General features: G+C 42.1%; 1 protein-coding gene across 1 annotated transcript in view; it reads right to left on the bottom strand.

Annotated features, from left to right (window-relative positions):
* The window catches only part of LOC132769113 (aldehyde oxidase 4-like), a 56,916-nt gene extending 39,664 nt beyond the window's left edge, over window positions 1-17,252 (bottom strand). The window contains exons 1-11 of the mRNA XM_067470594.1: window positions 15,911-17,252; window positions 14,032-14,128; window positions 13,729-13,837; window positions 10,612-10,738; window positions 10,182-10,243; window positions 9,083-9,202; window positions 6,595-6,675; window positions 4,954-5,098; window positions 2,292-2,384; window positions 1,354-1,505; window positions 420-513 (exon numbers count right to left, since the gene is read on the bottom strand). Coding sequence (XP_067326695.1) covers window positions 420-513; window positions 1,354-1,505; window positions 2,292-2,384; window positions 4,954-5,098; window positions 6,595-6,675; window positions 9,083-9,202; window positions 10,182-10,243; window positions 10,612-10,738; window positions 13,729-13,837; window positions 14,032-14,128; window positions 15,911-16,238 — 1,408 coding nt within the window. The 5' untranslated portion in view covers window positions 16,239-17,252. The remainder of the gene's footprint in view (window positions 1-419; window positions 514-1,353; window positions 1,506-2,291; window positions 2,385-4,953; window positions 5,099-6,594; window positions 6,676-9,082; window positions 9,203-10,181; window positions 10,244-10,611; window positions 10,739-13,728; window positions 13,838-14,031; window positions 14,129-15,910) is intronic.
* Window positions 17,253-25,559: the final 8,307 nt, after the last annotated feature.

The following is a 25,559-nucleotide window of genomic DNA, read 5'->3' as shown; positions in this document are numbered from 1 at the left end:
TGATCCTCCGGGTGTTTTAGACTTGAGTGCCTATAATTGGACTTGAGTTGACAATTGGAAAAGCTGGCTAGCATTCCTGGGAACCTGAGTTCCAAACACCTGGAGGACCATAGGTTGTGTAGGCTTGCTTTGGGGTGATCACACTTTGGAAAATCGTGAGAAATTAGATTGTGTTAGCAAGGATTTTGAAATCTCAATTGTTTAATATAATAGCAATATCTCCAGATGCTGGACTTCTAATAGTCATCAGTTTATCTTCTGTTAAAAACAGAATTATAGGTCATATAGGACTTTTCTCTGACATGCCAGGAATCATGTTCTTAAAATCCAATATTTTTACTTTATAAATATCGGATCAATCCATCTAATACAGAAATACATAGCAAATATATAAAAGGATGGGGAGCAATTGCTTTTACCTATTGATGCCAGATTGAGAACAGCGTTCCCAGCTGCCAGAACAGGGTTCAGATCCCAGACTGATCCTCTGCTTACAATGTGTCCTCCTAAAGACTGACAAAGAAAGATACTTATTTACAGTATTTTTCTCCTGATATATGAAAAACATGTAACACATGACAGGTTCAACTGATATAAATATTCTGATTTTTTTTACTGTAACTTGGGCACCAAGAGAGATTTAAGAGCCGTCGCAAACTAGGCTCCTGCGGGAGCAAACCTTGCGAGCACGTCCTTGACGTCATGAGACTGCGCCTCTCTCTCCGCCCCTTTCTCCGCCCCTTTCTCCATGCTAGAGAAGAAAACCACTGGTTTTTCCTTTGCTAGAGCGGCATTGCCAGCATTCTCTCTCAGTTGAATTCTGCCAACTGAGAGAGTACGCTGGCAATGCTGCCCTAGCAAAGGAAAAACCATGCTGGCACGGAGAAAGGGGCGGAGAAAGGGGCGGGGCGAGAGGCAGAGTCTCATGACGTCAGGGACATGCTGGCAAGGTTTGCTCCCGCAGGAGCCTAGTTTGCGACGGGTCTTAGATTTCCCATCTGTAGTTTAAAATAAGAAAGTTAAAAGATCTTCATAGACTCAGTTGTTTTACTGACTTAGGTTGGAGGAAGAGACAAGGACTGATTCTCATGGATAGTTATCTCCTTGCTTCTTCCTGTGATGGTTTCATCACTGCCACACATTGTTCATAGTAAACCATTGGATAGTTCCAGGATTGGAAGAAGGCAGCCCAAGCCAGACACTGAGTAGCTGTCAGGGCAAGTGGTATGATGAACAAATAGCATCTGAGTGAATCTTTCGGCATATCTTTTTAATATAAAAAGGATCTGGAATATAGGGAAGGTTTGTGGAGACAACTGCACTCTGGGAAAAATAATAATGTCGAACACCTACAGCCAAATTCCGGACCTGTTCTCCAGCAAAAGTCCTCAATTGCTTCAAGAGTGTCCGATATATTTTTGTCTTCTCCGCTGGGAGTTCGGGGACAAGACTCAATAGGATGTCTCTCAGCTCAGCCAAGTGGGTGGCTGCACCAATTGCGATGCCTGGAACCAAAGGACTTTCAGTCAACAAACAGCACATCTGACTTTTTTCATGGTCAGAAGACTCAAGGACAGATGAAGTTAGGAGAGGTGTATGTTTTGAGAAGCAGGAGATAACAGCACACTTACCTATGATAGCTTGGACATAACATCCAACTGAAGTAAATGGAACTTCTTCTCAATTAATGTGTACTAGATTACAGCTTAAGTCAGAAAGCATATTGCATATACATAACATGCAAAGTAATATGCAAAAGGATGTGTGTTAAATAACAAATATGAAAAAATGATACCTAGTTCATATGGGCATGTGATCTGTTTATGTACAATCTAGCCAGAAGTGTTAAGCTAAGCTCTATTAATACTATTAATAGTATTACAGGGTGTGATTTGAATGGAAAAGAGATGCATCCAGATAAGGCTTTTAATTTGGAATCTTATTCTTATTCATGAAACCTTACAGAAAATGACTCCCTTAATTACACAGACCATTGTTTCATCCAATTAATTTCTCAGCAAAGAAAATCAATAAAAGGGAAAAAAGATGGAATCGATGCCCAGTGCCTTTTAATCTTCGAACGGAAGAAGTCCTGTGACTGAACAGCACTCTTAATGTGGTGAATATCAGGGTTTTTCATTTGGGAGTTCCTCACTTTTACAGGGCTATTTACTTGATATACCTATACAGTGGTTTTATCATTTTAGTTCATTCTTCAGCATAGTTTATTAACTGTTGAAGAATTAAAACACAGCTTCCAAGTAGCTTCCAAGGGTGCATTGGAGGCATACCATTTTCTTCCATGGAGACTTCATGCAACTCTGGAATCCTGACCGGGTGAAGGAGAACGGGGTGCCAAATGCCCAGAATTTTCCTGTCAAGTCCTAATGGGGACAAAATTGGAATGAGACATCAGAAAGAAAGAAAGAAAAAGGCACAGAAGCATTGTCTTCAAATCCAGTCTGCACTGACCAGCTGCAGGCCTGTAGCGAGGGGGGGTAGGGGTTCAAACCCCCTACCCAAAATTTTTCAGGTTAAAAAAAATAAATCTGGTTTACTCATGAATTTTAACTGGTTAACCAAATCCCCATGCTAAGTTTATGAGACACAAAAAATTAAGAGTCCCTCCAGAACTGCAAGCACTATCTCAAGCAAATATTGACAATTTATTCACACTGTCATTACATGCAGCAAGAGCCGATGTAGCGAAGCAACCAAGTTGTGTGTGTGTTGAATGCTCTCATTAAGGAGGCCAGACTTGGTGGAGGTGGTTGACAGGGGCGGAGCTGCAGGCTATAGAAGGCTGCTCTGCCCCCTGCTGTGCTCTTTGCTTCAGCGTGAGCTAAGAGGCAGGTTTCAACTCCTCCCCCTCCCCCAAAATTTTCAAACCCTCCCCCACCCGAAATTTTCAACCCTCCCCGAATTTTTTTTCTGGCTACGGCCCTGACCAGCTGTAAAAGGGAATATAGGAGATTTCTGCTAAAAAGTGGACACATAAGTGTTTGCATTTATATAAAACCAATCCTCTGTATCAACTGCAATACCTGTGCTTTTCTGCCGTGCAGCTTGTATTTTAAAGTACAGTGTTGCCTCGCTACTTCATGGTTTGCTTATTGCAGACTTGCTGTTTCATGGATTTCAATTTTTTAAAATTTAAAATATAGATAAGGTAAAGGTTTTCCCCTGACATTAAGTCCAGTCATGTCTGACTCTGGGATGTGGTGCTCATCTCCATTTCTAAGCCGAAGAGCCAGCATTGACCGTGGACACCTACAAGGTCATGTGGCCGGCATGACTGCATGGAGCGCCATTACCTTCCTGCCGGAGCGGTACCTATTGATCTACTCACATTTGCATGTTTTCGAACTGCTAGGTTGGCAGAAGCTAGGGCTGACAGCGGAAGCTCATGCCGCTCCCCGGAATCGAACCTGTGACCTTTCGATCAACAAGCTCAGCAGCTCAGTGCTTTAACCCACTGTGCCACCGGGGGCTCCAATTTAAAATATATTTCATGGTATTTTCACTGTTTTGTGGGGTTTTACTGTTGCTGCTCTCCAAGGCGCTTTCCCTCCTCAGTCCTGCCTCCCTCCAGCCTTGAATGGCCTTTCCTTCCTTTCCTTTCCTTCACTTTATTTTAAGTTTATAAAGACTTAAAATAGTGTACAACTACTAAAATAATGTATAAATATTAAAATAAATAGAGCATCACTTATTGTGGGAGGTCCTGGAACCTAACTCCAGCAATAAGGGAACACTGTACAAAGCTTCCACTAGCATATCTTTAACAGATAATATTGGATTTTTCAAAAATAGAGCAACTCTTATCCACAACTCACCCACATTTTCCTGATATTTATTTCCTACCTCTTTATCGCTATTACTTGTTTAAGCCCACTTTTACATTGCACTTTTAAATTACATAGAATCATAGAATCAAAGAGTTGGAAGAGACCTCATGGGCCATCCAGTCCAACCCTCTGCCAAGAAGCAGGAATATTGCATTCAAAGCACCCCTGACAGATGGCCATCCAGCCTCTGTTTAAAAGCTTCCAAAGAAGCAGCCTCCACCACACTCCAGGGCACATATATTATCTGTGTCATTACTGTAACTATGTAAGAACAAAATCTGATATTTACTGTTATCATGTCTAGGCTTTCAGAGTAACTAGACCAATGCCTGTCACATAGCGAAATGGGGGACCAACATTTCCCCCTTTCTGTAAAGACGCCTTTGAGTAGCACTGAATTACAAAAATTCTTTAAGAGAGCAGTTCATTTCTGAAACAAAATCCCTTGAAGGTTAAAAAAACCCCTACCATATCTAGCATCTATCTCTTTGATGTACTAGTTCTCTCCCACAGTTAAAGAACAAATGGGGAATGGCTGTTTTGAACAGCATATGCAGCTTGTGGTCTGTACTGGTGGGGCATAACCCGTTCTGCTGGCTGCTGCATGAATAGTCTTGTTCCTTGGGAAAATCACATGTCATCAGTAAGCCTAATTTTTTCTTTGTGATCAGTGGGGAGCTCAATGCATTGATAACAGTTACACTAGGCTTCTTTTTCCAGCAGTGTTATTACAGCTAATTGCCCAGCCACATTTCTCTCTATATCCTCTGTATTTCCACCTTTGCATCGGAGGTGGCCCGAAACATTTTGCTACTCTGAAGTGACTATGCATCCAAACTGACTACACTGTTTAACATTGAAACCATAACACTATACATGTGGGCAGCAAGCCATCTCTCCCTCTCTCTCTTTTACACACACACACAAACACACACATTCTGTTCATCACATGGTCCCTCACTTCTTAGAATTTGTTTCCTTAGAAAGTGCCTCCTTCTGTGTAGGGGTAGGGTCGGTCTTGCCACAGACATCTGAATGACAAAGTGTTGGTGCCTGGCTGGGTGCTTTTCCCCATCTAAACCCACACGGGACTTCGCCTGCTCACCTACACTATTGTTCCCCACCACAAGAGGTGCATTTGGGTAGGTGGCTTTCAGATTAAGAAGTTCTTCCAAGGACACAGGAGAAATCCAGGTGGTCCTCTCTCCATGGAAAACCAGGGTCCTTCCTTTGTTCTCTTCAGCCATTCTCTGTGGGACAGAACAACCATGAAGCATCAGGGAGTGTCAAATGGTTGAGAGAGATTGCAGCACTCATTACCAGGTTAAATAATTACGTACATCTCATAGGTAAAGAATATCTTTTGAGAAAGGATCCCAGAATGGTCGATGAGAAACATAAGTATGTCTGCACAACCACAGTAGGTTAGATATTATCTTTATTGGGATGAAACTTCGGTCTTTTGAAACTCTAATAATCAGCAGAAAGGGAACTGGGAAACAGAAACCCATTTACCTCCAGGGAAAGAGGGCAGCATTTAGAAGGAAAAGAAAGTTGGCAAATGGGTGAGTGTATATATGAATGACATGGCCAGTCCTTCCACTAGCTAGTCAAGGCATGGCACCTGCTTTGGACAATTGATTTTGTACATGACGAAAGGAGAATAGAGTATTGTGTTATTTATTTCTTACTGCTGTCACCACCGAGGCCTAAATGCCTCAAAGGCACCATCAAATCCCAACGGGTCTAAGCAGGGTTAGCTTTAGTAAGTACTTTAATGAGAGATTGTCAATGTACTCTAGTGCTGTAGGCTATATTTCAGAGGAAAGAATTGGCAAACTCCCTCTGAGTATTCATTGTGGAGTGAAGGAGGAGTACTTCTAGGATTTTCTACCTAAATTGCTCAAATTACTCAGCTGGCCTTTGATGTCACACTTATTGACTTGGGAAAGGTGTGCCATTTGCTACTTGACCTCAAACAGCAAAGGGCTTAATCCTCCTCGTTCTATCACTGTTCCTTTGCCACACTCCAAGTTTAGAGTTAACCAGAAAGATTTGGGAAAGATCGCACACTTTAGAGCACTGGATTCATAGTTCACCTCCAGCACTGTTGGCCGCTAGCCTTCCTTTCAGCTTTGAGCTAGCTGCATCATCACAACTGGGCCTAGTTGAATTTATCCTCTGCTCCTCCCCAGTAGCATTTTGATCATCAGAGTCCCATGTTCTGATGGCATACCGACATACAGTATCTCTGGTTGTACTGGCAAGAATACTGGGGTGGGTTGCCATTACCTTCCCCAGGGATCGTATTTAGTCTGACCTCTCTTCCATGACCTTCCTGCGACAAGGTAACAATCCTTTGCTGGAGAGTGGTACTTGTAGGATTTTCAACCAAAAGTGCTCAAATAACTCAGCTGATCTTTGGTATCATACATATTGGGAAAGTTGTCCCATGTGCTACTTGACCTCATACAGCAAAGGGCTTAATGCTCCTCATTCTAGCACTGTACCTCTACCACACTTCAAGTGTAGAGTTAACCAGAAAGATTTGGGAAAGATCGCACATTTCTTGTTCTTGCTCAACCTCCCCTGAAAATGTCTTTCTCGGTCCCTTGTAGGTTGCTGGTATAACATTTTTGTTAGTTCCAGTTAAAATCTCCCTATAAAGTATTGACAGCCATAACAAAACTGCCAGCCTGTTACAGGATCATTTGCAGCAAATATTGATGGGAAACTGATCACTTACCATGAGTTCAGGAGGAAATATATAATCCTGGGTTGGATCCGTGGGATGGAATTCCTCTGGATTGCATAAGCCTGAACACATCTAAGGGCAAGAAACCCAAAATATTCAATGCTTATATGGAAAGTGGATTTTTGTGCCAACAAATAAACGGGGTTTCTGAATGCATTTGAAAAGATTTTTGAAAGTAACCTTCTTTTAGATATTTTTTGACTTTTTTGATGAGAGCGACTGTTCTTGTGAAACCCTCTTATAGTGCCAAGACAACGGGGATGTCAGGAGGGGAGAGGCTGACTAACCATGAAAGATTACTACTACCACATCAGCTCTAGATTATTAAATACTAGCTGTCCCCTGTCACGCGTTGCTGTGTCCCAGTCTGTGTATATCTGTTTTGTGTGTATATATTTGTGTATATGTGTATATGTGTATGTTTCCAAGTATATATGTGGTTTTGTGCATGCGTTGTAATGTATTTTGGGGTTTTTTGCTTTTTAAGTCTATTATACTGTGTTTTTCAGTGTTTTTATGAGTGATGGTCACTTGTTGGCCTGATAGGTGTCTTGTGTCCAAATCTGGTGTCAATTCATCCAGTGGTTTTTGAGTTATGTAAATGCCACAAACGAACATTACATTTTATTTATATAGAAGATGTTTTTCTGTCTGTGAGCAGATGGTGACTACTGAATGGCATATGTTCTGTATCAGAAACTAGAGCTGAGGTGGTCTATCCAATGCAATTTTCTGAATCAGCACTCCAAATAACCAAATTGATCTAAAGTTGACCAAAAACCGATTCGTAATCCTTTTGGTACTAATGCTGGAGAGTCGTCAAAGTGGTACCTAGTCATATTGGGCTCTGGTAAAAAAAAAAAAAAGAAAAGCTGGGAACCACTGGTTTAAACCCTTAAAATCAATTAAAAACCTAACGTATCTAAGACTACAGCACCTTCTGATTTAGTTATAGAGTGCTGGTCAGTCATAGTGAAGCACTAGTGAAGAGCTCACCCACAGAAAACCATATTTAATAAGCCTCGGCACTATAAGAGGGTTTCGCAAGACCAGTCACTCTTGTTGCAACAGTGTAGTAACGGTGAGGCCGTGGATCATATTTTAAGTCTTGCAGACACTGGACCACAAGTTGGGAACCATAGGTTTAAACTGTTGTTTTTTTATTATTATTGTTAATATTTAATTTTATTTTAATGGCTGTATATTTTTATGTTTTGAATTGTATTGTTGATTTTACTGTAAGCTGCTTTGGGTCTCTTTTTTAGATAAAAAAAGCAGGGTAATAATAATAATAATAATAATAATAATAATAATAATACAATGGCAACTAAGCAATAGAAAACAAATATTGCCATATCAAAAAAACTTTGTTAGAACAAAGTAATTTTTAAAAAAGCAAGTGAAAAAGACTCCACTTAGTTGTTGCAATACACTTACAGTGGTATATCCACCCTGGGACCAAGGTACAGGGAGTCCCTGAGTTACAAACATCCAACTTACATATCAGTCATGGTAAAGAATAGGGAAGTGAGAGAAATTTATTCCTCGGAAGCTGATTTCACCCCAGAAAGAGTTATCATGGGGAAAAAGAATCTCCACTGAAGCTTTCTTGCCAATCCTGATTTCCACAACAAGCCAATTTTTTCAAAATCCAATTTTCACAGACAGCAAATGAGGTGAAATCTTCAGAACCGGGGCACTGACCAATAAAATAAAAAATAAAAAAACCACAGGGGTGTTAACCTTCCCTATGCTATCTGGAGCTATAAAAGTCTTTATTTTTGGCTGAAGTTACACTTCAAAAATGTACCTGTTCTGACATATACAAATTCAGCATAAGAACGGATTTCCAGAACCTATCTTGTTCACAACTTGGGGACTGCCTGAAATCTAATGATATTTCCCTTGAATTAACAAACTAGCTATTTTTTTCCCTCTTAGAAATGATGGCTTAAATCCTACTTAAATCCCTATCAGATAAGAACAAATTATTCAATTGCTAAATCACGAGTTATGACATTGACTCAGAGCATCAGGCCTTGAGGTAACAGTCATAGTTCAGAGAGGAAAAACGGGACTGAGGAGGAGCATTTTTAAAGGCAGAGACTTGGCTCTGAAGAGTTATAGAAGTGATGCCAAGTCATGAGATCATATCAAATAGGATCTTATGTGATGCAGTCAGGAAGTTGTGAGCAGACATATTCGGTGAAGAAGTCAAAGTGAGATCTTGAGTGGACAGCTAACAGAGTTTTGCTTCCATACCCCCCCCCTCCCCTTATTTACCATATTTGTTTTCCAGCAAAAGCCTAGCCAGTTGGATACTTAATCAAACATAAGATGTCTGACTTAATCTAGAGTAAGGCATTTTTCCTCTTGAAAGAGCATATGGATTGAGCTCAAGCTCAAACAAACCCTTTGGCATGAACATTGCAAATGCTTTTCTTGAGAAATATAGAAATGTTGACAATCTGCAGCTTACCCTGTTTCCCTTTCTGGGATGCAACGATGGATCTTCTTCACCAGCATCACTGCCTTTTGCCTCCTTCCCTTCTTCCTTATCCATACAACACTCCCCACTCCCTGCCAATGGGCAGCACTCCTAAATAATTAATTAAATGATAATATGATTATGACTTCCACGAAACGTATGATTACGACTTCCATGAAATGTGCTAAAGCATACTACTTACTTGTGGAGTAAGCTCACCAAAATACAGTAGAGTTTACTTCTGAGTAAGTATGCATAGGACTGCACAGTTAAAAGATTTGCTTGGATAGTTTTTAATTTCCATTTTCTGAAAAAATTATATGGATTCAATTCAACTACAAGATCCAGTCTCCTTAGTCAGTGGTTCTCAACCTGTTGGTCTCCAGATGTTTTGGCCTTCAACTCCCAGAAATCCTAACAGCTGGTAAACTGGTTGGGATGTCTGGGATTTGTAAGCCAAAACACCTGGGGACCCACAGGTTGAGACCCACTGCCTTAGATTAATGTAAAGTAGTTGAAACAATAACACATGGAAGTTGCACATGACAAAATCAGTGTGTAACTTAAAGGCACACATCATCAATAGAGAGGAGATTCAATCTGAACATGTGGAAGAACTTCCTGACTGTGAGAGCCATTCAGCAGTGGAACTCTCTGCCCCGGAGTGTGGTGGAGGCTCCTTCTTTGGAAGCTTTTAAACAGGGGCTGGATGGCCATCTGTCAGGGGTGATTTGAATGCAATATTCCTGCTTCTTGGCAGGGGGTTGGACTGGATGGCCCATGAGGTCTCTTCCAACTCTAGGATTCTATGATTCTATGAATAAGGATGTTTATGTTTATTCCCTAAAGCAAAGTGGTCATAGATGGAGAGAAGACATATACAAGATACTCTGCAGAGAAATGATTTCCTTGCAGTATGCATACAGCTTTCTCTCCCCCCCCCCCCCCACCCCCCATCATAACACATAATGGGTGAGTTTGTGAAGGGTGAGCAGCTCTTTCCAGAGGGTGATAATCACTACAGCAAATGAGAACTTAATGGCTACCTCTAGCAAAATTAATTTATCCATTTATTCATTGTTGCTCTTACCGGAGAGAAAGTGCTGAAACTATCCATGATAGGTCTATATCCTGTACAACGGCATAAGTTCCCTAGAAGAAATTATGAGCCACAAATATTAGCACATACATATAAGATAGCTTTTCTGAATCAGAGACATCCATTCTGCTTTAAGCAGCAGAAGATCACCAAAGCTTGAGTGGTAACAACCCTGGTGAGCACTGGACAACTAACCAGGATGCATACAGAAAAAATACAGACCTGAATTCTGTTGCTTGTCCTACTGAAAATAGACCTTTTGAATCTATGGAATTTACCTATGTATTGACTTACTATTAAATTATTAATTGAATATTTCTGCTCTATCTGGAAATACGAAACATGATTCCAGACACAGTTTGTTCCATCTGCAAGTCTTACTTGAAAAGCAGCTCTCAAATAAGGGAGAAAGTTGGCTTACCATCCAGAGAGGCAGCTATCTGCTCCATGCTGGGTTCAGGGTGGTTTCTTAGTAAGGAATACATGGACATCACCATTCCAGGAATGCAGAAGCCACACTGGGAGCCATGGCACTTTGCAAGCCTTTGCTAGAACGAAAATGCATTGACTTCTGAGTTTCACTCCATGTCTTTTCCCTCCCTACTCCCTTGAGCTTTATAGTAAGTTTTTTTATTGATTAGCCTATTAGCCGTATCAAAAACATTTGACAAACACATACAGTACAACATAAGTTAAAATAAACAACCTAACAAGGTTCTGATCCAAATCACAGTTTACACCAATCGACTCTAAATATGCAGTTCTCAGCTATGTTGCTTTAAATAGAAAACAGGGCTGTTTTATATGTTATTTTAGCATTCTAGCCGGCCAATAAAAGCGTAGTTTTAATATACGGATCCCAGTGTGTTTTTTGTATTACTTACTTAGGCGATCCCTCGTTGGACGAGTAAGATGGTCTTCCATTATGGATTTCCTTGTGGGTCCGTATGTGGCTGTGGAGCCCTATTCTTGCTCTGCATCTTCTTCCGCAGTGAGGGCATTGGTTTCCAGGTGGAAGGCGGTCCCGGTCGGGGTTGGCTTGACGCGCCTTCCTCCTGGCACGTTTCTCTCTTTCACCCTCCACTCATGCCTCCTCAAATTCTGCAGCGCTGCTGGTCACAGCTGACCTCCAGCTGGAGCGCTCAAGGGCAGGGCTTCCCACTTCTCAGTGTCTATGCCAGAGTTTTTAAGGTTGGCTTTGAGCCCATCTTTAAATCTCTTTTCCTGCCCACCAACATTCCGTTTTCCGTTCTTAAGTTCGGAGTAGAGCAACTGCTTTGGGAGACGGTGGTCAGGCATCCGGACAACGTGGCCGGCCCAGCGGACTTGATGTTGGAGGACCATCGCTTCAATGCTGGTGGTCTTTGCTTCTTCCAGCACACTGACGTTTGTCCGTTTGTCTTCCCAGGAGATTTGCAGGATTTTCCGGAGGCAGCGCTGATGGAAACCTTCCAGGAGTTGCATGTGACGTCTGTAGACAGTCCACGTCTCGCAGGCATATAGCAGGGTTGGGAGGACAATAGCTTTATAGACAAGCACCTTGGTCTCCCTACGGATGTCCCGGTCCTCAAACCATCCTCCACAAAATCGGGTGCCCTAACAAATTTGTGAACATCCTGCGGCTCCTCCATGATGACATGATGGCAACAGTTTTGGACAGCAGTGGCTCCCAAAGCGACCCATTTAAGGTGGAATCCGGTGTCAAACAGGGATGTGTTATTGCCCCAACTCTGTTCTCCATCTTCATCGCTATGATACTCCATCTTGTTGATGGGAAGCTTCCCACTGGAGTGGAAATAATCTATCGGACAGATGGCAAGCTATTCAACCTCAGCAGACTGAAAGCCAAAACCAAGGTTACAACAACATCTGTTATAGAACTCCAGTATGCTGATGACAATGTCGTCTGTGTGCATTCAGAAGAAGATCTACAAGCCACTCTAAACACCTTCGCAGAAGCATACGAGAAGCTCGGCCTGTCACTGAACATTGAGAAAACCAAGGTGCTGTTCCAGCAGTCACCAGCCAATCTCTCTCCAATGCCAGTAATACAGCTTAATGGTGTAACATTAGAAAATGTTGACCATTTCCGCTACCTTGGGAGCCACCTCTCCACCAAAGTCAACATCGACGCCGAAATACAACACCGCCTGAGCTCTGCAAGTGCAGCATTTTCCAGAATGAAGCAGAGAGTGTTTTTTGTATAATGTATGGCCCAAAGTATTGGTTTCTCTATTTCTTGTACAAGTTACAACTAAAAAGTACATGTGCGATATCTTCTACCTCTGATGCTCCACAGATACAAAATCGTTCATTATATGGAACTTGGTTAAACCTTCCATGTTTGACCATTGTATCCAGCTGTTCAAATCTAGTTTTGGTAAATACCCTCCTGGCCACCGCCAACACCTGCGCATCAAGCATCGGCGCTGAATCCAGGAGGACCCCCAAACTGCGGACCTATGATTTCAGGGGGAGTGCAACCCCGTCCAGCACAGGTTGCCCCCAATATCCCGGTCAGACGGGCTACTGACTTGGAGGACCTCTGTCTTGTCAGGATTGATCCTCAGCTTGTTCTTCCTCATCCAGATCACCACAGCGGCCAGGCACTGGTCCAGTATCCTCGGGGCTTCCTTGAAGTCTGGTGGAAATGAGTAGTGGAGTTGGGTGTCATCTGCGTAGAGATGGCACCGTACTCCAAAACTCCGGATGACCTCTTCCAGCGGTTTCATATAGATGCTGAATAGCATGGGGGACATAATTGAGCCTTGCGAGACCCCACAGGTCAATGGCCAGGTGTCTGAGCAGGAGTCCCCCAGCTTCACCGACTGGGAACAACCTTCCAGGAAGGACCAGAGCCACAGTAAAACCATGCCCCCGAGACCCATCCCAATGAGTCTCCCCAGCAGGATACCATGGTCGATGGTATCAAAAGCTGCTGAGATATCCAAGAGAACAAGCAGGGTCACACTCCCCCTGTCCCTGCGGAGGTCATCCACCAAGGTGACCAAAGCCATCTCGGTACTGTGCCCAGGCCTGAAACCAGACTGTGAATGATCCGGAAAATCGGTATCATTGAGGAATCCCTGAAGCTGCGAGGCAACCACCCACTCCAGAACCTTGCTCAAAAAAGGGAGCTTGGAAACTGGTCTATAGTTGTTACATATGGTAGGCTCCCCATCTTGAAGCTTCTTTATTGGGCTGCCACACCAGATTTCTTTTTTTTTTCCTGATGTGTTAGAGACTGCTATGGCAGCTTGCCTTTTTTTTCCTTTAATCTATGTGGGTCATGTCTAGGGACACCAGGGAATCCTAGGGAAGTTCCACTTTTAAGGAGTCTTTCACTCCAACAAAGCAGCTCCAAACACAACAGCTAGGCAAGGCGAAAATTAAAGTAGGAGAAATAAGATGTTTCCTAGCCTAGTTCATAATTCCGGCTCAGGTTGAGCTGAGATAGGATTGGGGTGAGAGCAACACAATCACCAGGCTTTTTATTCTGTGCCCTGAATTTAATTTGTTCCATAACCTCCTATCTTACCTGAATGGAGTGCAACTTAGTTGTTGTGGTTCCCACTCCTTCCACAGTGGTTACCGCAGCACCGTACAATGAGCAGAGTGGGAGAAGACAAGAGTTGGCTGGATAATGTCTTGCAAATGTTAAGGGCAATTCTGACCCTGACGGGTGAGGATTTCAAGTAATGAGGTATCTCTGTACGCCCATCAAATGATAATCCCCCCGACTCTTTGTAAGAGGGAAAAACTGTATCATGTAGTTTACTTTAAAATATATTAAGTTGTGGTGTACATTTATGGAACCGTCTTCCCCTTTTCTGAAGGATACCGTATTTTCTTGGAGTCTGCGTTGTATGTAGAAATCATCACAGTGCAGGCGCCACAGCCTCCGATTCCACAGCCATACTTAGTTCCTGTGAGGCGGACTTGACACCACATTATTAAGGAAAACCAGTGATTTGTCCTATTTATTTATTTATTTACTTACTTACTTCATTTGTATACTGCTTTTCTCAGCTCTTAGGCGACTCAAAGTGGTTAACAATAGCAAAAATTCAATGCTAAACATCATAAAAACAGTTAAGGGACAATTAAAACAATAACATAGTAAACAATTAAACATCAATATAACATCTCATATTTAATATGAAGTAAATTTAAATGAAAAGTGACATCATGAATACCCTAATGTTTACAATGCTACTTTTAATTTAGAACCTCCTGATGGTTAGAGCTAATCTTGAAAAGAGGATTTCTTACTGATAGTAGAAGAAACCAACTATGGTTGGATCTCCACTGCCATATAATCCAGTTTCAGAATGCAGATAAATAGTTTTGAGCTGGATTATGTGAGTCTGCACTGTTCTATAATCCAGTTTAATGCAGTTCATCTGCATTCAGAAACTGGATTATATGACAGTGGAGATGGGGCTTTAGTGGGTTTTCAGTGAAATAAGGACCTGAGCTGCTGTTGCTTTAGTGCAGGTGTACAGAAGAACATTTTAGCAGGTGTTGCCTGAGTTGCTGTGATGGAGGCTTAGACTTGCTCACTCCTATATCAGTGACAAAAAAGCTTTATTTTGATCTGCAGTTGTCTCAGTTATTAAAGTGCTCTTCAACTCAGTCAGTTGTTTCAGATCTTTCTACTTAAAAACCTCTTCTTCTGAATTCAGAAAAGTAGTGGAATGACAACACACTCTTTTCCAGTCTCCTTCGAGTTGTGCTCCAGGTCCATTTCCATTAATTTTTCCCATTTAAACATGGCAGTATTGTTTATACCACCCTCTGTCCTAATCTATGCTATTTTTTCAGTGGGTTTTCATAATTTCACAAGTCAGCAATTGCATAATGGTGCCAATATGGAAGTAACCTTTTTCTTTGGATTCTGATATAGAAGAGGAACACACAACATGCCACTTCCACTCATTGTTTTCTGGGAGTTCTCCCACAAACCAGCACTTGCCTGATCCTGTTTTTGCATCGCCCATCTTCCCCCTTTCCTGATCCCAATTGGCTTCCCTCCGTTGATTCCCCATGCAACATGCGAAGTCTCCTGAGTTGCTGTCACAGTGGCATATAACCGGTTCCCTTTCATTTGCATGACGGAACCCTGCTAGAAGTAGTTCAACATTGTGGTATGGGAGTCAGTTATGCTTTTGATGCTAGGAATTAAGACCACATGATTATCTTTTACTCTAAAAATTTGGTGTCTTTACTTGAGCTTTCTTTTGTTATTTATCTCTAATAGGATTCTGTTGGGATTGTGCTATAGACCATTACCCTGTTTAAAAAATAACAATATTAAGATATTTAAAGTGATTCTTTTGGTAACTCTTTAGACTTCTGGGGGCCTCTTTCCCCAGAAGTAGTCAAGGCATCTCCAACAGAGAAACAATCACATCACCCACTATGCTTCTAATATCTCAACAAAGTGGGATGGGGTATTTATATTCAAAGTGGTTACTATATCATAGAGGGACTTAGGATTATAACAGATCATTTCAAGTGGAAAAAGATTCAATTTCCTGGCCCAAAAACGTTACAGCACAGTATAGCATTAAGAAGATCATGGTGTTATGCAACAAGATACAGGCAAAGGTGGAACCCACAGTGTGATTACAGTATAACAGTGTTATGTGATAGGTTATCCTTGTATTTAAAACCAAGAAGAAGGTTGATATGCAATGGGAAAAAAAGTTGAAGGATACGCCTCTTTCTCAGGTAATTAAGTAGCAATACTTCAGGATCAGGGAACTTCTCGATCACCTGCAATAGAAATGAAATAAAGACTCCCAGAAATCCTAACAGCTGGTAAACTGGCAGGGATTTCTGGCAGTTGTAGGCCAAAACACCTGGAGACCCACAGGTTGAGAACCACTGGTCTAAGGCGAGGACAAGTGAAGGCCACAGCAGGATGTTGCTGGGCAGAATGCTAATGTTCAAAGTTCCAGTCGGAAATGTCCACTTCAGGGATATCTCATTCCCCCCAACCCTGAGTGCCTGCTTCCTGCCAGATTGTTGGCATCTCCTGCACATTCAGCATGTTCTGTCTGTATTGGAAAGTTTCTTTCTTCTCTGCTAAACATTTTTTGTACCTTTGTACTTCTGCAAAATTTAAAATTCCGATGGAAATGCTGATATTTCACATTCATATGTGATCAACCTGCTACATTCAGATATGGGAGATGTTTCTAAAAGCTTTTGAGAAGTCCCCATTTTGTAGCATTTTGTGGGTAGGGAGAGAGAAGAGTTGAAAGTTCATGGGGGAATCAGGATCTAATTTCTGACTTGGCAAGGTATCACTGGCAGTCTCCTTTAACTTTCCATTCCCACAATTCATGCATCTCAGTCCTGCAGTTTGTCTTCATCGATGTTTTTCAAACTGTGCTCCTCTGGTGTTTTGGACTTTAGCTCCCAGAAATCTCAGTCAGCTTACCAGCTGTTAGGAATTGTGGGAATCGAAGCCCAGAACTTCTGGAAGAGCAAAGTTTGAAAAACTCTGGTCTACATGAAGTACTTTCTGTGCTTTTTGGAGATGTTAATGGATGCTGCCTCACTTTCTGCATTGCTGGGCTTCCCCTTCACCCCATCCCACGGGGGGGGGGGGGAGACCATCTGCCACCCAGCTTCCCCTTATTGTTGCCTATGCAACGTAGGAAACCTCCCATGTTGATGTTGTAGAGCAGTGGTTCTCAACCTGGGGTCCCCAGATGTTTTGGACCTACAACTCCCAGAAATCCCAGCCAGTTTGCCAGCTGTTAGGGTTTCTGGGAGTTGAAGGCCAAAACATCTGGGGATCCCAGGTTGAGAACCACTGTTGTAGAGGGTTAGGACACTCCCTCTTCATTTGTGCCATGGAGTAGATCTACATTATGGGTTGGGACTCCATCCAGCAAGAGAAGAGGGGAAATCATACAACGAGCAATTTTGACCATCTGATGAGGTAGCTAGTCAAGCAATAAATTGCTCCTAAACATGCCTGAATAAAAAGATCCCTTTTAGCAAAAGAGAAATTAAGGTGGTCTAGCCTAAGATTATGCAGAGCTGATTTGAGTGGAGACAAGGGCTCGATTCCCTGTTTTGCCACAGAGACACACTGGGTTATACAGTACACTCTCAGCCACAGAAAACCCTGTGATAGGGCTGCCTTAAGCTGGAAATAGCTTGAAAGAATGCAACAAGAACTCTTACACTAAAGCCTTTGCTTCCTATGATAGGGAGATATTGGAAATATGGATATTTATTGATACATAAATTGTATGTACTTTAGAAGCACTGAAATGTATAGAAAAATCAGGTTCTCTCTCTGTGTATTTGACAGGCCAGAGAAGGAATGCTGAAGGAGATCTAAGTTAAAAGGGGAAGGAGAAGGGGGGACTGTTATCTGTACATTCCAGAAAGACTGGTACAACATAGCCCAGGCTGTAGCGCCTTCCTTCTAAGTAAGGAATCTCTCTCCCTCCAGACAGGTCAAAGTAGGCCCCTTGATGGATGTAAGCTGATCTCACATGTTGGAAGATAGAATTTAATATTTCTATGATGCTTAAAGTGACACAGTGATGATGTTGCATATGTAAGAGCATGTTTCTTTGTTTGCCTGCATTTGAGGGTGTATAAAAAGGCAAAGTCAATGCTTTTATCCTCGCTCTGGTTCGCTTTTGGACACAACTCCTCACCAGAGTCCCAGCTGGAAATAAAGCCGTACTTTTCTGCCTCGAGAAAGGATTGCTTTTGGTATTATCTCTCCTATCATGCTGCTACACCTAGATGAACATTGGAAAAAGCTGTAGTAGCTTTAATGTTATATAGATGTTTGTTTGTTGCTTGACTGCATAAGAAGCAATGCTTGCTGAAATTCTTCCTTCTGCACAACTAGGAACAGGCACCATTTCCAGTTTTCATTTTGACAACCCTTGTCTCACCTCTCTCTTACCTACACTCGTATGCATCCAGAAAATGAACTGGTTTTCTTTTATACTAAAAATAAATTACTAATGATCAGTGATGCACCTACAAAAAGTGTCATCTAGCAAGCAAACACATGGTACAATGTAAAAAAAAAACCCCAGGGACAATATACACAAAGCTGTTTGTTTATTGTTTATTTATTTGTTTATTTACTGTATTTATACCCCGCTCTTCTCAACCCCGAAGGGGACTCAGAGTGGTTTACAAATTATGGCAACATTCAATACCGCATTATACAACAAATAATAAATATAATATATCAAATTATAGAACAATTAAAACATATAAATGCAATAAAACATATTAAAATATAGTTTTAACAGAGCAGATGTTCCATCAGGGGAAGAATGAGATGCCAAACTGGGGTGCCAGTGTTCACTCAAGAGAGGGCTCAAGTGAATCAGGGGCCATATCTGGAAGAAAAAAATGTTGATATCTCTGTGCTGATCAAAGGATGCTGAAATGGAAGCCAGTCAAGATAGAATCCGGCAGCACCAAACAGATCCCAGAAGCTGAGTCCCTAGAAGTTGGGCCAGAGGCAGCAGGGGAAACAAACACTGCCCCTTCCCTCTAAGCCCCTGGTGATGGTACCTTCAGGGTTGTGTGTTGTTGTGTGTCGTCAAATGTTGTTTCCAACTTATGGTGACTCTAGGTCAGGGGTCCTCAAACTTTTTAAACAGAGGGCCAAGTCACAGTTTCTCAAACTGTTGGAGGACCAGATTATAATTTGAAAAAAGCATGAATGAATTCCTATGCACACTGCACATCTCTTATTTATAGTGCAAAAAACCCACTTTAAACAATGATATAATTAAAATGAAGAACAATTTTAACAAATATAAACTTATTATTTCAGTGGGAAGTGTGGGCCTCCTTTTGGCTGATGAGATAGGATTATTGTTGTTGTTGTTGTTATGTGCCTTCAAGTCATTTCAGACTTAGGTTGACCCTGAGTGAGGGCCGGGTAGATGACCTTGGAGGGCTGCATCCGGCCCCCGGGCCTTAGTTTGAGGATCCCTGCTCTAGGTTAATCCTATCAGAGGGTCTTATTCTTAGCTAGATTCATTCAGAAGAGATTAGCTTTTGCCATCTTCTGAAGATGAGAGTATATGCCTAATAAGTTTCCATAGCTGAACAGAGATTCAAACTCTGTACCCAACATCATAGTCCAACACTCAAATCCCTACACCGCACTGGTTCTCTTGTGCAATGTTGTCCTGCTTGCAAAATCATTAATCACCCTTGTAGTACATCTAGCCTTCTTTGTATAGATTGAAAGCTCCCACTACTTCTTATTATTTTTCAAAGGACATACCAAATTGCTGAAGAAAAGAAATCCTTACCTTTTTGCCATTGATAAAAAATATAAGCTCGTCGGATTGCTGGGGGTAAGCCATCTTCCTCTTTAAAAGTATACAAGCTGCTGAAGATGATATGGAGAGCCAGCAAAGAAAAGTTATAATTGCTTCCAGCGCTACATCAATGTTTTATATTAGTTTGTTTCTCAGATGAGAGTAACAGATAAAAGAGTGGGGAGGAGGAGCTGGGCTGGAATCACTTGGAACATCTCTGCAAGCTCATATGTCTTTTATAACATATTAATCTGAAACTCAGTTACAGTCATTACTGAGCAGGAGGGTTTATTGTTGGGAAGGTGGGATGGGAACCAGTGATTGTGTCACCAGCTTGAATGATGGCAGTTTGGGTGTCCTCCTGGACTCATTACTGACGCCTGAAGCTCAGACGTTGGCGGTGGCCAGGAGGGCCTTTGCACTCGTGCGCCAACTGCGACCATACCTCGTGAAGGCAAATCTGGCCAGGGTGGTCCATGCCTTAGTCACCTCCAGATTGGATTACTGTAATGCATTCTACGTGGGGCTACCCTTGAAAATGGCCCAGAAATTTCAGTTGGTCCAACGAGCAGCAGCTAGGTTGTTAACTGGTGCTCCTTACAGGGAGCGGTCAACCCTCCTGTTTAAGGAGCTCCATTGGCTGACGTTCATTTTCTGGTCCCAATTCAAGGTGCAGGTGCTTACCTATAAAGCCCTAAACGGTTTGGGACCTGCCTACCTGCGTAACCGCCTCACTGTGTACAAACCCACACGATCTCTTCGATCATCTGGAGAGGCCCTGCTCGCACTCCTGCCTCCATCGCAAGGGCGATTGGTGGGGACGAGGGACGGTCTTCTCGGTGGTGGACCCTCGACTCTGGAATTCACTCGCCAGGGACATTGGACATGCCCCAACGCTGGCAGTCTTTAGGAGGAGCCTGAAAACGTGGTTGTTCCCAGAATAAGGAAACTCCCAGCAATATGTCCCTAAATGCTCTTTTTTAGTGATCTAGGATTGTCTACATGCTCTATCCCTCTCCAAAATTTCTATCCTGTTTATATGTCATCTGGTCATGCCCAGCATTATTTTTTAAATTTTTAATTAGTACATTGGCCCTGCCATAGGTTTTTGTTTTTTAAACGTCGTTGTGTTATTGTTAATGTTTATTGCCATTTTCTGTTTATGAGTTTATTTATTGTTTGTATTACTGTTGCTTTTGTTTTTATTGTTGTATTGTGGGCTCGGCCTCATGTAAACTGCACCGAGTCCCTTGGGGAGATGGTAGCGGGGTACCAATAAAGATTTATTTATTTATTTATTTATTTATTTATTTATTTATTATTAGACTTATGTCTTCCCAGATCATGCTTGTGTCACTGTTTAAAGGTCAAGAAAAGGGGGGAAGTTTATTTCAAGGTTTCAGCTAGTGGGGGTGCAACAACCAAAGCTGGAGGACTGAAGGACAAAAAACAAGGTCTGCCTAAGGCAAGGCCGTGAGGGATAAGAGACACGCACACCCTCACACACACAAAGCAAGTCAGTGGGAAGCCACCACTGTATATTGTATTTTCCTTTTGCAGCTACCAAATATCTATTTAGATTTCTTCTTTTGCTATTCAGAATAAACCTCTTCTACCAATCTGTATCTTATTTGGTCTTCTGGAAAGCTAGGCATGCCAAGCTCCCTGAACCCACAGCTTTAACGGAGCTGAAATCACTCAACAACCAGGAATGAATTTCTGCAGTGCCTATCATCCAGCTGCAAACTACCCCACAAACCTCCGCCTTTCAATAAATTAAAAATATATTAAAGCACTCTGGTTAGTATTTGAAGCTGGTCCCAGACAGATTCATTTGCGCTCTTCAAATGCAAAGATACAGAATGGGGGATGCCTGGCTTGAGAGCAGTACGTGTGAAAAAGATCTTGGGGTCCTCGTGGACAACAAGTTTAACATGAGCCAACAATGTGATGTGGCAGCAAAAAAGCCAATGGGACTTTGGCCTGCATCAATAGGAGCATAGTGTCTAGATCTAGGGAAGTCATGCTACCCCTCTATTCTGTTTTGGTTAGACCACACCTGGAATATTGTGTCCAATTCTGGGCACCACAATTCAAGAGAGATATTGACAAGCTGGAATGTGTCCAGAGGAGGGCAACTAAAATGATCAAGGGTCTGGAGAACAAGCCCTATGAGGAGCGGCTTAAGGAGCTGGGCATGTTTAGCCTGAAGAAGAGAAGGCTGAGAGGAGATATGATAGCCATGTATAAATATGTGAGAGGAAGCCACAGGGAGGAGGGAGCAAGCTTGTTTTCTGCTTCCCTGGAGACTAGGACGAGGAACAATGGCTTCAAACTAAAAGAGAGGAGATTCCATCTGAACATGAGGAAAAACTTCCTGACTGTGAGAGCCGTTCAGCAGTGGAACTCTCTGCCCCGGAGTGTGGTGGAGGCTCCTTCTTTGGAAGCTTTTAAACAGAGGCTAAATGGCCATCTGTCAGGGGTGATTTGAATGCAATATTCCTGCTTCTTGGCAGAATGGGGTTGGACTGGATGGCCCATGAGGTCTCTTCCAACTCTTTGATTCTATTATTCTTGTTAGTGGGAGAAGGTTATCCAAAACTGAGTGAAAAATCATTAGTCCAATCTCAATGCGTTGATTTAAAAAAAAAAATAAACAGAAATAATAAACATCTAATAAACTGAGTTGCCATGGGGAAATGGGGAGGGATATAAAAAGTCTTGTTGTTGTAAATATTCAATAATATTTTTAAATAAATTATATTGAGTTATTATCAATGGGGAATATACTTTTGCTTAAGTGTCCTATGTCAGCCATAAGAAGATTTAAGTCAGCTTGTTCATATTTTCCAGATTGGTAAAAGGCAACTGCTGATTCTGCTAATTACAAGGGAAAAAAACATACTCCATAAGTAAAAGCAATGAGCCAAATTAGCATCAAAGGGTAACACTAAAGACAGTTTTTACAGAATCAATCCAGGGTGTAAGATGCCTAGAACTAAAGTACAATCCTATGGCAACCAGTAAAATTGGAGCCCCCGGTGGCGCAGTGGGTTTAACCCTTGTGCCAGCAGGACTGAAGACCGACAGGTCATAGGTTTAAATCCTGGGAGAGAGCAGATGAGCTCACTCTGTCAGCTCTAGCTCCCCATGCGGGGACATGAGAGAAGCCTCCTACAAGTCACCCCATTGTATCTATGAATTCACTATTCCTGTATCCTAACATCATTAAGATGTGTTTTTCCAAACTCCAGTTTCCATTTATTTTTGACTCCTGGAAGATGAGAAGCACACAACAGAGTTGGGGGGGGGGGGCAGAATTAATTACGCTGGATCCTTGTGGGAATTCCTGAATCTGGGAGCAGCCACCAAAAAGGCCCTCTCGTTGGTCCCACCAAATGAGTTTGAGAGGATGGTGGGACAGAGAATCATAGAATCATAGAATCAAAGAGCTGGAAGAGACCTCATGGGCCATCCAGTCCATCCCCTTGCCAAGTAGCAGGAATATTGCATTCAAATCACCCCTGACAGATGGCCATCCAGCCTCTGTTTAAAAGCTTCCAAAGAAGGAGCCTCCACCAGAAAATGCCTTCCCATATGATTGCAATATATAGCCAGACTATTGTAAAATGCAGACCAAGTTATTCTGTTTTGGCACAATTATGTAAGCAAATGCATAAACTGGAAACTGTGAAGAACTGCTAATGACAGGGCTTATAACAGGCACACCCATATGCTTTATGAATTTTAGTCTGTGATACATCAAGATGTAACAGCAAGACACATAATGAAATTGTAGTATTTGTAGCCCCAGGTTTATCACAAATTATGTGTGAAGAAATATTCTGCTTACTGTGTGAGTTCACAAATTGTTTCATGTTCTTCTTTTTTAATGTCTCAATGCACATACTGTCAAAGTTGCAGAAAATATTGCACAGCAAAGTTGCAGGATGTAATGCATATTGCTTGGGATGGGAAAACTCTAATATGGGTAATTTTGAATACTTGCCATATTTCTTTCTTTTATGGTCATTTTGCCAAGCTTCTCTGATTTATACCTTTTTTTTCAAATAAAATATAACAGAGAGCAAGTCTCCAAAACCACCGGGGAGCTGGCATTGAACTTGCATTGTACCTTTTATGCACCTTTCAAACCTGCAGTGGCCTTTAAGATTGTGCACAATGATATCTACATTTACTTACTGGTAGCTTGATTGTACAAAAATAAATAACTTTTTGCACTGTAGGTAAGGTAAAGGTTTTCCCCTGACATTAAGTCCAGTCATGTCTGAGAGTGGGGTGTGGTGCTCATCTCCATTTCTAAGCCGAAGAGCCGGCATTGTCCATAGACACCTCCAAGGTCATGTGGCTGGCATGACTGCATGGAGCGCTGTTACTTTCCCGTCAGAGCGGTACCTATTGATCTACTCACATTTGCATGTTTTCGAACTGCTAGGTTGGCAGAAGCTAGGGCTGACAGCAGAAGCTCACGCCGTTCCCCGGAATCAAACCTGCGACCTTTTGGTCAACAAGCTCAGCACTTTAACCCACTGCGCTGTATTCCCTGAATATTTCCTGAAGTTATTAGTCAAAGAGCTTGGTTTTGAACTACTCTACTACTTTTATCTCTTTACTTGGATAAATTCTAATTGGTTTATGGACTATTACTGTAATTTGGAAGGTTATATTCTTGATACGACTTTCAGCGGATCTGTGGGCAGATGTGACCAATACCTCCGGGTTGTCATGAACAGATCACTTTCTGAACAGGACTAATATCACAGTTACAATGGGAGACAGAAAAGAGCCAGGCGGGTGACGTGTTGAGAATATCAGGCTGCTCTTCAGGAGATACAGGAGCGGAGGTAAAAAATTGCACAATGGAAGGAACTCATTTGGTTGATGGCCGCTCCCCACCCTCAACTGATGGCTAATAGGGAGGGAGAAGGAGCCACCTCCAGAACCAATGAGAGCTGGAACTCCAAGCCTCTTTCAATGGGAAGCCAGACAAGTTAGCCAGAGAAGGGTAGCAGTTTTCATGGAAAAGTGGGTTGCATTTTGCTTAAATGAAAGGGAGAAAGTCCAACATGTTGTGGATAAATTAGAAGGAGCAGCTTGAGACTGGATGTTAGCATTGTCTGACCTATGAGCCCCAGAATTTGATAATTTGGACACTTTTATGTTGGTCCTATGAGTCCATTATGGGGATCCCTTCTGCAAAGACAAAGCCTGGAGCAAACCGATGAACCTTAAGCAAGGTTCTCTCTCCATCTCAGGCTCTGCTATGGAATTTGGAAAATTGGCCACTCACATCCCAGACTCAAACTAAATATTTAGAATCCTAATTTTTAAGGATGGCTATAGGGTGGGTTTGTTGGAATTGATGTTGTTGTGATAAGTCCTTACAGGACCAAATATATGTGTGTTGAAGAAAAATTATCATGAGCAGCTGACAAAGTAGGTCAACCAGCAATCTTGGATCACACCCATGGAGCTATATTTGTTTGAGTTTTTTTGAATACATTCTGTAGTACCAGCATGGAGTTCCAGCACGAGATGCTGAAGGAGAGATCCTGGAGAGCCTTTTCTCTGAGGAGACCTATGCTACAAGGCTTTGCTTGGGGAGCAGTTTGGAGAAGCTACTCTGAAGGAGGCTATGGTGAAATAGCATTTATTCAAGGTTTATTTTGATCTCTCATTTGTTGTAAGATGAAGATGCCTTATTTTCCGTTTCTTACAAAGACTGTGTCAGATTGTTGCACTGCTTGATTTTTTGTATGCAACATTGCCAAGTTTATGTTTCATCTCTGCTGAGTAAAGATTTTTCTGTTCACTTTTACTCTGGTCTGTGAGTCTTTTGCATTTGGGCTTTGGGCGCTGGGACGCTGGGCAAAACACGTCGCTGCATAACAGATGTTATTGCTGGATAACCTAATAAATTAAGCAATCCTAGCTAGTCAGAGAACAATGGTAAAGGGAGAAGTGAAAAGGACTCATAGAAAGCAAAGTTGACTAGAGAGAATCACAGGATGGAAGG

Source organism: Anolis sagrei, chromosome 1, assembly GCF_037176765.1.
Source record: "Anolis sagrei isolate rAnoSag1 chromosome 1, rAnoSag1.mat, whole genome shotgun sequence".
NCBI lineage: Eukaryota > Metazoa > Chordata > Lepidosauria > Squamata > Dactyloidae > Anolis > Anolis sagrei.
This window is presented reverse-complemented; position numbering and strand designations above follow the sequence as displayed.